Genomic DNA, 15,459 nt, shown 5'->3' on the forward strand with positions numbered 1-15,459 from the left:
TCTTCCTTCTTTGTTGCCGTTCGTTTTGTTGTTTTTCGGTGTTTTAGCTTCTCTAAGTTTCTCATGTTTGCTTCTCAACCATTTTTGGTTGTCGTTGTCCTTTGGGATGGGTTTTTCAAACCATCATGATTTCCTGATTGTAGATTCTGATAACAAGATGGTACGGCTTTCCAGTGAACTTGACAGTGGCTTATCCCTTTATTTTGTTGTTAGGGTTAGGATTTGTGTTGTTTCTAGGTTTTTATTTTGTTGGCTTCTCGGTGAACCTCTTGTTGAGCCTGTATCTTCCTGTTTTTATGTTTAATATAATTTTTGATACTTTAAATTTGTACTCGTTTTGATTTTGATCCATTAAGTTTTTATTATAGATTTTGATAGGGTTAAAATGGTCAAATTATTTTATTAAATTATAAAAACCAATGTTTTAAATGAAAAACACTTAAGGATCAAAATTATAATTTAAAAATTGAGAGACTAAAAATCAAAATAAGAGTAAATTTGAGAGAAGAAAAATTTTGTTAACCCTTTAATGAAAATATATTTTTTCTGGTAACAAAATATAGGATTTTTGGCTACAAAATATCTTATACATAGGACAAAAAAAAAGTAAGATGAGGACACAACTTTTTATCTTATTGGCTCACAACATAAGTTAAACGTGGAATGCAAAACTCTTGATATTTTTAATTGCAATAACATATGTATATGCATAAGTCAATCAATGAATAAACAAGCTGGAGCCACTTAATTAACAATAAGCACCTCCATTGGAACTTTTTAAGCGAGAGGCTGTGAAGTTCAAAATCTGGATAATAATAGGTACATGAATTATCATTAAAAAGGCTTAATAAATAAATAAATTCAGCAGTCACTTTATCATAATCTAATTAATGTACTAATTTATTATATTTTATCACAATAAATTAATTACAAAAAAAATAAAGTGTGATGCAATGTTAAAAAATGTCTTTCATGAATATGATAATGCTCATTTAAGTTTAAATTATTATCAAAATCAAGAATAAATCGTTACAATACTAGTTTATTTCTCAAAGTTTAATTAAAATTAGAAATTTCTCTCCCGTGCGATGCACGGATTATAATATTTGATTAGATTTTAAATTCTAATCAATGTTCACTTCTTATAGGAGTATAATTTTTTTTATTCATTTAAATGATATTTGAATTAGATATGAGGAATTTAAGAAAAACATATGAAAATTTAAAATTATTTATTTATGTATCCACTATTTAATTATACTATTTAATTATACTACTTTCTATTTAATTCAATATATTCAAATATCAATTAAGATATTATTTAAATTCAAAATTAATTATTAGTTTCTTCATTTGAGCCTCCAATTGAAATTCCCTTTAATAATAATGTTCCTCATTTAATTCAATATATCTAAATTCTAATCAAAGTATTATTCAAATCTCATTAATTAAATATATTAAGATCTTATAATATTATATCTAACCCGTTTTTAAAAAATCGGGTATTACAAGTTTTCAAAAATATAGTTGATGATAGTTGATTGATGATATACACGTTGACAACACGCGCGCACACACTCTTGTGCGACTAACATTAAATCTGATAATGGCAAAAAAAAACATTAAATCTAATAAAACTAATCAGCCAAGGGACGAAAATTTTCACTAAGATAAAACAAATAAGGCCTCATATACGGCATAGTTAAGCGCCCCCTGTTTTCCTCAAACACATGATTTGAACAAAAAAAGTCAAAGTAATTAGCTTCCCATTAATCCTGGTAAAAAAAAAAAAAAAGAAAAGCTTTCCATTAATTAATGACCAAAGATTAGCGAGCGTTGTTAGGTGGGCCCCATCTCTGATTTAATAATTGCCATTGTCGTGACTGGCTAACCACTTCAATTATTTGCAATGTCCACCTTTAATTGTATAATTCTCCTCTTTTATAATAAAAACATTATCTAGAAATGCAATGTCTCAGCATGTTTATATTATTGAAATTTACTTGTAGTTGATTGGATCTAGTAAGAAAGACATGAGCTAACCATAATGAGAAAACTAATACCAATTAGATCCAAGAATGCTTTTCTTAATTAATGATATTAGAGTCATCTAACTTTGATTTAAAAGATTGAGATTTAAATTTTTAGGTAAAATATTTAAAAATCAGACTAGTCATTAAATCAATCAAATCAATAATTTTAGGAGTCAGTAATCCTTTTTTTTTTTTTTTTGCTAACATGGGTCATCTAATCATATTATGAGTGAGTCGGAGTCAACCTAAACAAAATTAAAATAGTATAATTTTAATTAAAATATATAAAAATATTGAGACATACATATGTGTGACCCTAGAAAAACAAATGTTTAAATAAAAATACGACGAATGAGATTGGGTAGAAATTGCCTAATTCCTCACAACATAAAAAACTAATGTTGGAACTCGTGTATATCAAAAAATAATACATTAAATTCCTGAATAAATGAAACGTTCAAGTATAAACCATACATAATTCAACAAATTAAAGTTATTAAAGTACACATATAACATTATTAAAATTCTTGATCAAATCTGCTAAAGTATTGACCAACTAATCGAAGTTGATTTTTAATACCATAGTTCTAGCTTATAATTATGAAATGGTAAATTTTTTTAATCATAACAACTAAAAGACTATTTTAATTTTAGATGTTATATCTATTAACAAACTTTTTTTTAAAAAATCAAATAAAGAAATAGTAAATTTCAACCACATATAGGAGTGAAAACAGGCCAGACGGCTTGTTAGAGGCCTATGGCCTAAGGTTTTGATAATAACAAATTAAGTAATTTTTGGTTCAGTAAGTTGATCGATTACCTGATTGATCAAAGGTTAATCGATAATGTGTCAGATAAAATGTTTCAGTATAATAGTAACTTAGCAGTAAGGATTGATCGATAACTTGCTAGATAATCCAAAATTTATGAGTTGATCGATCAATTTATCGATCATCGTTAACGTTGTTTAGTGTACAAGTTTGCAGAAGATTATCGATCAATTAATCGATAATTTAATGTTTGATCAACTGATAAAAAAAGATACACAATTTTGGTAAGCATCTATCGATTACCTGATCAATCAATGAGTTATTGATGAGAACACAGATAAATGATAAAGTTTTCGTACTTACTTTATAGTCTGTTTAATTTCCTTTTTATCAATCACTCCATTAATCAATCTTTAATTGATAACTTGTTCTAACATTACTTGTGAACTTACTAGTTTATTGATAATATGTCCTGTTTAAGTTGCCTAACAGGATCCTTAATCGATCAATTAATCGATCAGTTCTTTATCGATCAAATGATCGATCATCATCACCTTCACTGCACTTACTTGTTTTAAACCATTTTTCAAATCATCTTATCAATCATTGATTTATCGATTAAATGATAGATCATCCAATCCTCTGAATCTTCCGTTTTTCACATTTTGTAATCGATCAATGTTTTTCTTGGGATTTCTGAAATAAGCTTTCAACAGTAATTTTTTGATCACTTAATTGATTAAGTCTTAATCGATCATTTACTTTATCATCATATATTCTGTGACTTCTCTGTGAAAATCCATTTTAAACCTTTATCGATCAGATCTCCTATCATCCATTTATCGATAAAGCATTCGATCAACGCTCTGTGAAAATCTATTTATCTCATACTTACTCTTATCAGTAATATGATCGATCAAATAGTTTTCAATCATTTGTTCGATCATTGAATTAGTTCATTTCATAACAGCTATTCACAGTGATATTCAAAATCTTTTGAATCTTTATCTTTAAGTTTTTCTCAGCCTTCCTATTAGTCTTAGCTCTCTATTGAAGGGATTCAAAGGCATAGATGAATTTAAAGTTTTATTCTTGCATAATCTCTTCAGTCAAAAGTCACTATATTCATTTCTCATCTTTTATCGATCACTTGTTCGATCATCTGTTGATCCATAAACTTATCGATAAACATATGTGTGTGTGTGTGACTCAAGTTTTTCTCTGTAATTAATTGATAACTTGATCGATCAACCAGCCATCGATCAAGACATCGATCAGGTTGTTACAGATTACGAAGCAAGCTCAACGATTATTTAGTAACCTTTAACCTGCTATGTCAGAAGCATTAATGGTGAACTGTTGTAGTAATTTCTGAACACACGTAACTGATCTTCTAACAGCTAGAAGTTTTTCAGTCTAACGGTTAATTAATCTTCTCCAACTATAAAAGGCGCAAAGGGCATTAAATGAAGTATTGAATAAGCGAGCTACTTTCTATTGAAATATTCACTATTGCATTCAGTATTCTGTTTTTCACTGAGCTTCAGTGTTTAATATTCTTCCACTTTGTAAGAGAGTTTGATCCATTTTTTTACTCATTTACTAAGAGTAACTCAAGAGTGTTGACTCTTGAGGGGATTGTAACCTTACGAGTAGTAAGGTTGTAAGGGGGAGTGATTGAGAAAGTCAATTACTGTACTGAGGTGCCAAGAGTCCGTTTAATCTTGGGATCATAGTGAAAATCTCAGAGATGTTTTGAGGACTGGACGTAGGTCAAGTGGTTAAGACCGAACCAGTATAAATCTTGTGTCCTCGCTCTGCGGCGAAATTTTTCTAACTCATCTTTTTGTTTTATTTACCTCACTATTCCATTATGTTAAACTTTTATAACTTACCCAATTCACCCCCTCTTGGGTGAAGCTGCCACTAGTAGTCTATTTTTTAACAGAAACAAGTTCAGGCCTATTTAAAGACCTGTTTAACTTAACAAGTCAGACTTAGGCTTTTTGAAAAGCCTATTAAGCTTGTTACGCTAGCCTAGGCCTATTGTTAATTTATAATTATAATATATGAGAAAATTAATTAATGTTACTATTGTTAATGCGCTCCTTCAATTTATTTTTTAATTTTAATACATAGTTAATGGCCTAATGCTTTCTTGGATTTTGAAGTTTAGTTGAGAAGTAAGATAAAAATATAATTTAAAATAATAATATTAATAAATAGTGTGATCTTTAAATTTTAAAAATATAAATAAAATAGGAAAGAAAAATTTTGTTCCAATAATGATAAATTAATTAACTTATGTATTATGTTAATTAAATTATGATACCCTTTTTATTCGTTGTAAAATTAATAGTTTTTTCTCTTTATTTATTTGTCTTGATTTTAATTTTCATTTTGTAGTTAAACCTAGTCTTGTTCCGAATTTGAACATACAATTACAACTAGTTTTCAATAAGATCCTTGTAAATTGTAATTAAGATTTAAAATATTACTTATGATACTAAAATTTAAATAAAAGAAAAGACTAAAAAATTAATTATTATGTATGTTTTTTTAATCTTAGCTTTTTTTTTAAATATTACTATGTAATTTGAATTTTTTTAAAATACAGAATTTTTAACAGGTTTCAAGCCAAATTCAAGCTTAAGAATAAGCCTGTAATAGGGCACAGGTCAGGCTCAGACCGATAGATTATAAAACAGGTATGGCTTATTAAGGGTGAAACCAAGCCTGGCCTAGTATGTTCTCACATTTAACCCAATGTTTTAAAAGTTGGACCGGAAGTCGAATTGGAAAGATCAACGAGTCATGGTTCAATTGGTCGGACCGAAAGGAACATCTGGTCGGGCCAGTGATGCAATAATTAATTTAAAACAATATTATGTACATATAATTAATATATATGAAAATATCAAATTACTAAATAATTTAGAAATACATTTAAATCATCTAAAATTATGGTGAAATAATTGAAAATAGACTAAAACCTTATATATTTAAATTTATGTATGTTTAAAATATTTAATACTATTAAAAATTATTAATTCATTCAAATCAAAATGTTATTTTAAAAGCTAGACCTGACATCAAAACAAAAAAGCTAGCGACTCATAGTTTTAACACCACAATATGTGAAATTTTCAATGAAATAATACTATATGGTTATAAATAGTCTAAAAATATATTAGAATATTTGAGGGGGTCAATTTATTTTTATTTTCCTTCTATTTTTTTTAATTTTTTAGTATCTTTTCAGTCAGGCTAAAAAACCATTCAGTTTTCTAAAAACCGTTCCGGTTCCTAGTCCAACTCTAGGTTTTGGTTTAATGATGGCTCAACTTCGGTCCAATTCAACTCAACCATATGAACAGTTTTTTGGTCCAAACTAAGCTGTTGATGAGTCGGTTGACAATTCAACCGATCAAACTGTCCGATCCAATCCAGTCCGGTTCTTTAATCATTGTTTTAACCACACATGTGGTCCACGCACAATCTGACAAAGAAAACTGGGTCCATACTTTTAAAAAAAAAAAAAACTTACGATTCTGCCAGAATCACTTGCATTCCAGCTCAATGTTCCCCTCTATTTTAATACTTGACTAATAAACTATCATTGTTTTCTTTGTATAATAGTGCTATTTAATTGCTGGAAAAAAAGTACTATTTAGTTAATTACAGATATGTTTGGAGAAACAGCTTCATATTCCCCCCCCCCCAAATTTATTTTATTCAATAACGAATATTAACTTGATCTGGGATTCAAAATCTTATGATTTAGCGGGGGAAAAGAAAAGCCCTTGGAAAAGAATTTGACATCACTTATAATTAGTTCAATTAACTGATGAGTAGTTTTGCTCATGCACAACCAACCAGAATTTTTAATCCAGTAAAATATTTTTAAAAAGAAAATATATTAATTTGAATAATTTTTCGGTGGGAAATTCATAAATATAAAGAAATTTACATTTGACGATCACAACTTTTTAAAATTTAGGAAAAAATTTTACGAATTTAAAATATTCAAAACGTTTAAGGATAATTTTGTAATGAATAAATGAAACTATTCTTAAGTGCTTTATTTTTAAATTATCGCTTTAATTTTTCTGGAGGTAACTAAAATTTTGAGTTTCTAATGTTTCTGTCCCCGAACTCATAAAACTTACATGTGCAAATTACATAAAAAGAAAAAAAAATCTTCCTAAAATTACCAGTTACACTTTTTAGAGCTACATGTATCATGTATGTTTAGGATTATTACCATTACACAATTAGAAGATCAAAATTGACATTTTTAAAATTTTAAAATATTTTATCATCAACATTATCTTCGATTTTTAAGTATCCATTATAATAGTGTCTTCTATCACTGTAAAAATAAGGATAAATGTATAATTTTAGTTCCAGTATTATTTCTCAGCTACATCTAATATCTTGATCTTTTTAGTAGTATAATTTTACTCATGATTCTTTTTAGAGACAAAATTGCAACTTTGATTTTCATATTTTTTTAGAGTAATTTAAATTTTCCAACATTGTTACCAAATTACATTCATTATTAAAATACATACACCTCACTATTTAAAACTCGTGGTTTCCTTTTCCGCGTTTGCGCGTTCATCATGTCGGTGAGTCTTGTAAGCTTGTGTTGTATAGTTATTCTTGTTCCTGGGTCAACGGTGATGTCTTGTTGCTAATAAGCAATAACCCTGGATTAGGTCAAGCACGGAATAACATTACATTAAGACTCAGTTTGGATTAGTATTTCAAATTACTTACAAACATATTATATGTAAGTAAGGATAAAATTTTTTTTTATATACTTACTTCGTATTTTGTAAATTATAATTAGAAAATTATTTATAAGTTATTCTAAGAATTGAGTTTAAGCATATTATTAACAATCACATTGTAAACAAAATTCCAATAAACAAATATTCTGAAAAATGGTCAGCAAATTACTGAATTAGGCAACTTATGAGAACTGCATCTGTTCTCTCTCTCTCATCTAGCCTTTTTGCGGAGAATCACACGCTTCTTAGTTCTTAGCCTTCTTGTGAATAATCACAGACTAGTTTCCTGTCTCGTCGCCTGAGAACACCAGAAAGAGACACACAGAAGAAAGCAGAAAGGAAAATAGAAGCAGCATATGAAAATGGGATCAACAAACCCATTCAAAGACCAATCTTTCTCCTTCCCCAAGAAACTCTTCCCCTTCGCTCTCTATGCTCTTCTTGCCATTGCTCTCCTTCGTTTATACTTTTACCCTCTTCGTCTTCCTCCTTCTCCAGATTCTTCTCATCTTCCTCAATCTACCGTCCCCATCTCATCTCACTCTTCCTTCTCTCCTCCTGCTGCTTCTTCTTCAGTATCTTCTTCAGCAGGTATATGACAGATTGTTCATGGATTTTGTTTCAAATCTCATTTGGCAACTTGGGGTTGTGAGATTTTACAGACTTTCCAGACTTTACATGTTGTTTGTTACTGAATTGCAGAAGAAGCTAGACCCAATGAGACTCCATGTGACTACTTCAATGGCAAATGGGTCCGTGACAACAGAGGCCCTTTATACAACGGTACGACCTGTGGAACAATCAAGGAAGGTCAGAACTGTATTAGCCATGGAAGACCTGACACAGGCTATCTCTATTGGAGATGGAAACCCACACACTGCGACCTCGCCAGGTTCGAACCCCAATCTTTTCTTCAACTTGTCAGGCACAAGCACTTAGCTTTTGTGGGTGATTCCATGGCTAGAAACCAATTAGAGTCACTTCTCTGTATGTTAGCCACTGTTTCCACCCCAAATCTGGTCTATAGAAATGGGGAAGACAACAAATTTCGCAGATGGCGTTTTGCTTCTCACAATGTCACTATATCTGTGTATTGGTCTCCATTTCTGGTAAAAGGGGTTGAGAAATCAAGCACAGGACCAAATCATAATGAACTCTACTTAGATCTTGTTGATGAGAGATGGGCAAAGGATCTAAATCAAATAGACTTGATAGTGCTTTCAATAGGTCACTGGTTTCTGCATCCTGCAGTATACTATGAGGGTGACTCAGTATTAGGCTGCCATTACTGTCCTGGTTTGAATCACACAGAAATTGGATTCTATGATGTGTTGAGAAAGGCTTTGAGGACTACCCTTAAGAGCATAATTGAAAGAACAAGTGTTTATAATAATAGAGACGGAATCAAAGTAACAGTGACAACATTTTCTCCTGCACATTTTGAAGGTGAGTGGGATAAGGCTGGGGCATGTCCTAAGACTGAGCCATTCAGAGAGGAAGAGAAGGAACTTGAAGGGATGGATTCTGATATGAGGAAGATTGAGGTTGAAGAAGTGGAAGGTGCTAAGGCTAATTATAATGAGAAATTTGGAAGGGGTCTCAGATTGGAGGCAATGGATGTGACTAAACTGGCTTTGATGAGGCCGGATGGGCATCCAGGTCCTTACATGTATCCTTTTCCATTTGCTGATGGAGCCAAAGAGAGAGTTCAGAATGATTGTGTTCATTGGTGCTTGCCTGGTCCTATAGATACTTGGAATGAGATTTTTCTGCAGATGATCAACAAGTGGAATAATAATGATCAGCCCACCAGTTCTTGGGTGAATTGATTGTAGCTAACGAACCCAATGACAGATGAACATTCAGTCTCACTATGATTTATGTATTCAGGTTCTCTCCTTTGATATCTTTTTAGCTATCAAAGGAGAGGAGTCGAACTTCTTAGTTATCGTCAGTTAGTCTGTATCTTGCTTTTGTTTTTAGTCTTGTCAAGTGTCTGGTCCATTTGGATGATGGACATTGCGTTAGAACAGAGATTTTTTGGTTTCTTTGAAAAATAAATTTGGGGTTCTAGGTACAGATTGGTTTAGTTTTAATTCAGATTGGGCTGTGCTGTCTCACAATGGAAATGCAGAGACAAATACGGCAAAACCAGATATTAATGTAAATTAGTCATTTAGAACTTAAATTACTTTTGGGGGTGGATTCTTCTATTGCTAGATGTTTACCTTATGCAGTGTAATATTTGACTCAATAAAAAAAATATTTTTGTTCTGGTATTCTTGTGTCGGCTGGGTTAATTGAATTGTGAAATTAAAATATTCAAGTGGGATTATTTGAAATAAGCGTAATTTTGGTTCATTGCTTTGGAAAGCAAGTCCCAAATTACGTTTCCAAATGGTATTCTGTCAGTCCTAAATATAAAACTCTTTTTTATAGTGTAAATTAGACTACAAAAAAATTTTATATTTAGAATTGGAGGAATTCTTTGTTTTGGTTTTTGCCTCCTCCCAGAATGGGTTATCTTGGTGGGTCCATCCCTATATTTTCTTTGATTTTAGTTGGATTCGATTATTATTGTTTTGGACCAATAGATTCAATTAATATATTATCCTGTCTTTCATATAAGACTGTGGACCAATTTGGAAAAATAAAAAAACTAAATAAATTATTGAGTAAAGTATACTTTTAATCTTTTAATATTATATACGGTTTTATTTAGTCTCTTTAAAAAGTAGAGTATGTTTTCAATCCTTTAATCCTAAAACTCTTAACCAAAAGAAAATGATGATATAGACATTTTAAATGTTAATAAAACATTTTTAAATGCTAATTTATTAAGTTTAATTTTTGAAACAATTATGATTATTTTTAAAAAAGTATTATTTAAGACTAATAATTTTGGAGTTAAATGGCTAAAAATATACTTTTCAAAGTTAAGAAATCAAAATGAAACCTTGTGTAAAATTAAAAAACCAAATGAATATTTTAGTCTAAATTATCTAAAAGTGTTTATATCTATCTTTTTTTCTCCAAATTAGTTTATCCTAAACTGATATATAATCTAATCATATGTATAAGTATTTTTAAGAAATCACGAAATATATGTTATAATTAAGTAATTTATTTATTTTTATTAATTTTTTAAATTAGTCTCATATTAAAAGTCAAAATTATAAATAAATATAAAAAAAAGGTGACTAAATATGATGTGCGCGCGTGTGCGCATGTATTTGTATTGGCGCAAGCTGTCAAACACGATGCACCGACGCTTGTGAGCAGCTCAGATAGAAATAAGTAACGGAGAATACTTGAGCTCAAGTTTTTTTTTTGTTCAGTATACTCTTTTAGCTTTAAATATAAAATTTATTTTGTAATATAATTTTTAAAATATTATAAATTCATATAAAAAAATAATAAATATAAGAAACTTGATATGTGTATTTTTCATAAATGAACCCCTTCCCGGTAAGTAAATTTTTTTTTTGTTAATTGTGATTTTTGCCTTTTCTTTAACATCCCCAGTATGTTAAACTGATTTATTTTTATAAAAAATTATTCAAATGTAAATTGATTTTTGTCCCAACATAGTCAGTCAAAATAAAAGTCATGTAAATGGGAATTCAAATAATTACGGTGTCTTCGACTGGGGCTTTTCTCATCGGTGTTTCAGTTAAGAGATAGAGTATCAAATGCCAAGCATCAGATTACCATCCGGTGATTCCAAGGGAAGGGTCCCAAATTTATTATTTAAAAAATAAATAAAGCTTTTTATCTCAATATTATTAGATCATAATCAAACGGTTGATATTCTTTCAATTTTTAAATCAAACTACAACGAACCTGAGGCAGTGTTCCCCCGCCCGAATCCAGAGGCTAGTGGTTGAGCGTCGGAAATTGGTGCTAGTTACCGTGCTGCATGCCCATGTTACTCCCTCCATCCCTTGCTATAAAATCCTTTTAATTAAATTATGTGGTTTAAAAAAACAATTAAAATCAGTTAAAATCAATTAATATGTAGTAAATACAATTTTTTTTAAATATATCCTTATATATAAATGGGTAAATGTGAGAGAGTAATAGTGAGATAAATGAAGAAAGAGAATGTATTAAATATATTAAATTATGGATAAAATAGGTAATAATATATTAAATGCTCAGACAAACTCAAAAAAGATCTTATAAAAAGAGATAGATCCATTCAAAAAATTGGATTTTATAACAAGAGACAGAGTAGTACTTAAGAATCATTTTGGGCCGTTGAAATAACATAATTTTTTATTAACAATTTTTTTTATTAAAAACGGGTAAATAAGATAGGGAAAAAGACAAGATTTATTTTTTTAATTAAAAACAGGTAAATAAAATAGGGAAAAAGACAAGAAAATACCTTTAAATGTCCAAAATCCCATATTAGTGCCAGTGAAAACTAAAAGCTCAAGTCAAAACAAGGATACTGATTTGGCCTTTCTAAATATTGGCAAAAGACAAGCTTGTTAGTGTAGTTTGATGATATAAAGGTATTGTCAATCGATATGAAAGAGTTATCAACGCACCTAATAAGGGGGTAATTAACATGTATTTGCCTAAGTTTCATGATTAGTTTGTCCAATAATAAATTTTGCTAACTACTTGTTGTTTATAAAAAAAATTGTTGTCAATCTATTTGAAAGAGTTGTAACAATCCTAATCAGTTGACAGCATATGATTGGCCTAATTTGCTAATTAGTTTACCTTGTAATGAATTTTCTTGATTATTTGTTGTTACTATAGATAAAAGCATTGTTAATTTATTTAAAAGAATTGTCAACACGTCTAACAAAGTTGAAATCAATTTTCATGATTACATGTTATCAATATATTTAAAAGTGTTGTTAGTCTATTCTGAAAAGTTGTCAATGTGCCTAACAAAGTTATTAATCTATTTATGTGATGGCAATTGGTGTGCCTATTATGAATTTTCCACGTCACTTGTAATGAGTATATATAAATTTGTTGTTAACCAATAAATATCACACAATTCAAGTGGTATCTTTCAAATACAAATAGTCACCAGATACCACGTAGTTGTCAAAAATGTTTGATAAAATAGTAAACACCTAATTTATAAATTGTCATTACATAAATCCAACTAGAAAGAACCCTGCTCATTATTTGGATAAGTGCTAAAACTTTATTGTCTGTTTTTCTTGTTCAAGCAACTTGAAAGCTTCAATTTTTTTTGGTTAACAATTTTCATCATAGTTAACTAGTAACCACGGGAGGTCAGGTCTAAATGCATTCACTTGTTCATTTGTGTATTCCAATGCCACATTTGGGTCCTATTTACTTAATCATATCAACATATGCTCACTACAGTCTCTCTTGAACAGAAAAATCAAGTAATTAATTCCAAGTTCATCAAAAAGGTTATGCATGCTTTTCAAACTCTTTGCTATGAATTTGGGAACATTTATTTAGAAGAAGAATAATCAACTATCTAAACACCAAATTAATAGCATTACATGAAACATTTTCAGAAAGCAAACTACATATACAAGACAACATCAACCTACTAGAGCAAAATATACCAACTAGTCAACAAACAACACCAAGTTTTCTGGTAGTGCTTTAACCCTTGCTATACTTGATTTGACTCACTAGCTAGTAACTATAACTTCACAGCAAATAATCATACCAAATAAGCCTTTACTCACTTTTAACAAATAATTACAAGTTCGATTTTTTTTTGTATTATTGGTGAATTTCTGAAATAAATACATAATTAACTACAATGTAATAATAGATGACAAAAAAATCAACGAGTCAATGACAAATAAATGTTTCAAGATTTCCATTAATAGCATTACTCACTATGGCTCCTCAATCCACGAAGTTCATCAAATTACTAATACAATATCATTAAAAAGGCATCTAACTATATTTTTACCATGCTCCGATTATAATTATGATGTGACACAATTTCATTATAGATTTACCGGTAAAGTCCTACATTTATAAGAATGAGGGATATGCAATCCAGTTCAAATTAGATGTTAACAAGTGCCTATTATAAATAACAACTCATTAGGTATTACAAAGTTCATATTAAATATTGATCAATAACCAAACAAGCTCATGGCAATGCACAGTATTGGAGTAAAACCTTTCACCATATCAAATGGTAACTAAACAACAAGTTCTCGCAACCACTTTATGCTTTCAATATATTACATTTTGATTCACCATATATGACTTACACTATGAATAAGGCACAACCATTCCCCTTCTCTAATATAAAAAATAGTTGAACCAGTAACCATAGAAGATATGAGTGACAGAACAAAATAGAAGAATGAAAGATGGCCTAATTTAAATCAAGCCACATTGTTTTTCAGCTGATAGTCATTAAATTTGTTGTTGAACTCAAAATCATTAAACTCTAATAGTATCAATAAGAACATATTATTTTAGCCATTTCACTAATCATGGCTTGATTTTTTCTTTTTTAATTAATGAAGTACATGGAGTGGGTATGGGAGCATAACCAGCGAAGGAAAACATTTGCTCTGTACTGCTCAGTTGTACTGGTTGGCAACTGTAGTCATAAAAACTAGAGGAGAAGCAACACACCAACAAAGCTCTCAACAATTGGCTACACAAGATTCAAGATGCAGTTCACTTCGCACCCCTCCAACCTTTGCCTTCTTCTCTGGCGAGCAATTGAAGATTGGAACCAAGCTTTAGTGCAAGAGGAAAGGGTTTCATTAAAAATCAAGGTGAGAAAAAATCAAGCATTCTAAGATAGTTAATCTGGCTAGATAGAGGTTCTGACCAAAAAAAAAAAAATCTGGCTAGATAGAGGTGGTGGGTTTGCTGTGGAAGAGAGATCAAAAGAGTAAGGAGAGGATAGAGTTGGTGAGATTGTTGAGACAGAGGGTGAGTAGGTGACGAAAAAAGCAAATGGAGGGGGAGAAAAAGAAACAGAAGGGCATTGTGGTAAATTAACAACATTAGAAAAAATCCCATTTTGATACCTCTAGTCTCATTTGGGATTAGTGGAATTAGAGTCATTCATTTGGGTTTTGTAAATTTTAAGGGTATTTATTTGGCACTTTCTGTATATATTTTGATTTTTTTGACCAAATATTATATTTTAATTAAAAACCTTTAATTTTAATATTAATGCCTTAGATACATGACAAGGACCGCCATAGCGGTGAAAGTGAAACTATCATGTATCATTTATTATTGGGATAATGTGCTTAAACAAAACATCTAGCATCTGAAAGTTTTTTATGCTTTAAAAGTTTTATTTTGTAGTATTTTTGTCCTGAATTATTATCCAGTATTAAATTTGACCATTAATGACACTAGTCAAATATCATAATTTAACAGTCAAATTTAACAGTGCATAACGGTCAGGGTATTTTTGTTGCGAAAATAAACTTTTAGTATATATAAAAAAAAAAAAAAACTTCGACATGGTGGGTGGTCCTTTGGGGATACTTTCAAAATATTTGAACACCTTAGCCTTTTAAAATACACTAACCACCCTTCTATTTTACTTCAATTATATAAACTTTTCATCTATTTTGAAAACACATATGAACCTCCATTCAAATTAAAATGTATGCTACACAAACCTTCCTCCTATATTTAAGATTCCATTTCCACCACACTCAAACCTTTAATTGACTGTTAAATTTGACTTTAAATTATTTTTTTAACCAAAATACCCTTTTAACTTAATAATTAGGTAGACATTTATATTTTCTAAAAAATGTTCTTTATAAAATCAAAAAATAATTCTAACACATATATTTTTAAAATTTCTAATATGTTATAAAATTTATTAATTTCGATCCAAATCATAAA

General features: G+C 29.8%; 1 protein-coding gene across 1 annotated transcript; it reads left to right on the top strand.

The window, feature by feature from the left end:
• The first annotated feature begins 7,826 nt into the window (after positions 1-7,826).
• LOC114757111 (protein ALTERED XYLOGLUCAN 4-like) lies at positions 7,827-9,873 on the top strand. Its single transcript, XM_028946099.1, has 2 exons — positions 7,827-8,193; positions 8,305-9,873. The coding sequence occupies exons 1-2, from the start codon at positions 7,959-7,961 to the stop codon at positions 9,429-9,431; spliced, it is 1,362 nt and encodes a 453-aa protein (XP_028801932.1). The 5' UTR covers positions 7,827-7,958; the 3' UTR covers positions 9,432-9,873.
• Positions 9,874-15,459: the final 5,586 nt, after the last annotated feature.

The sequence above is a fragment of the Neltuma alba genome, unplaced genomic scaffold (assembly GCF_004799145.2).
Source record: "Neltuma alba isolate B1F8T4 unplaced genomic scaffold, ASM479914v2 tig00010560_pilon, whole genome shotgun sequence".
NCBI lineage: Eukaryota > Viridiplantae > Streptophyta > Magnoliopsida > Fabales > Fabaceae > Neltuma > Neltuma alba.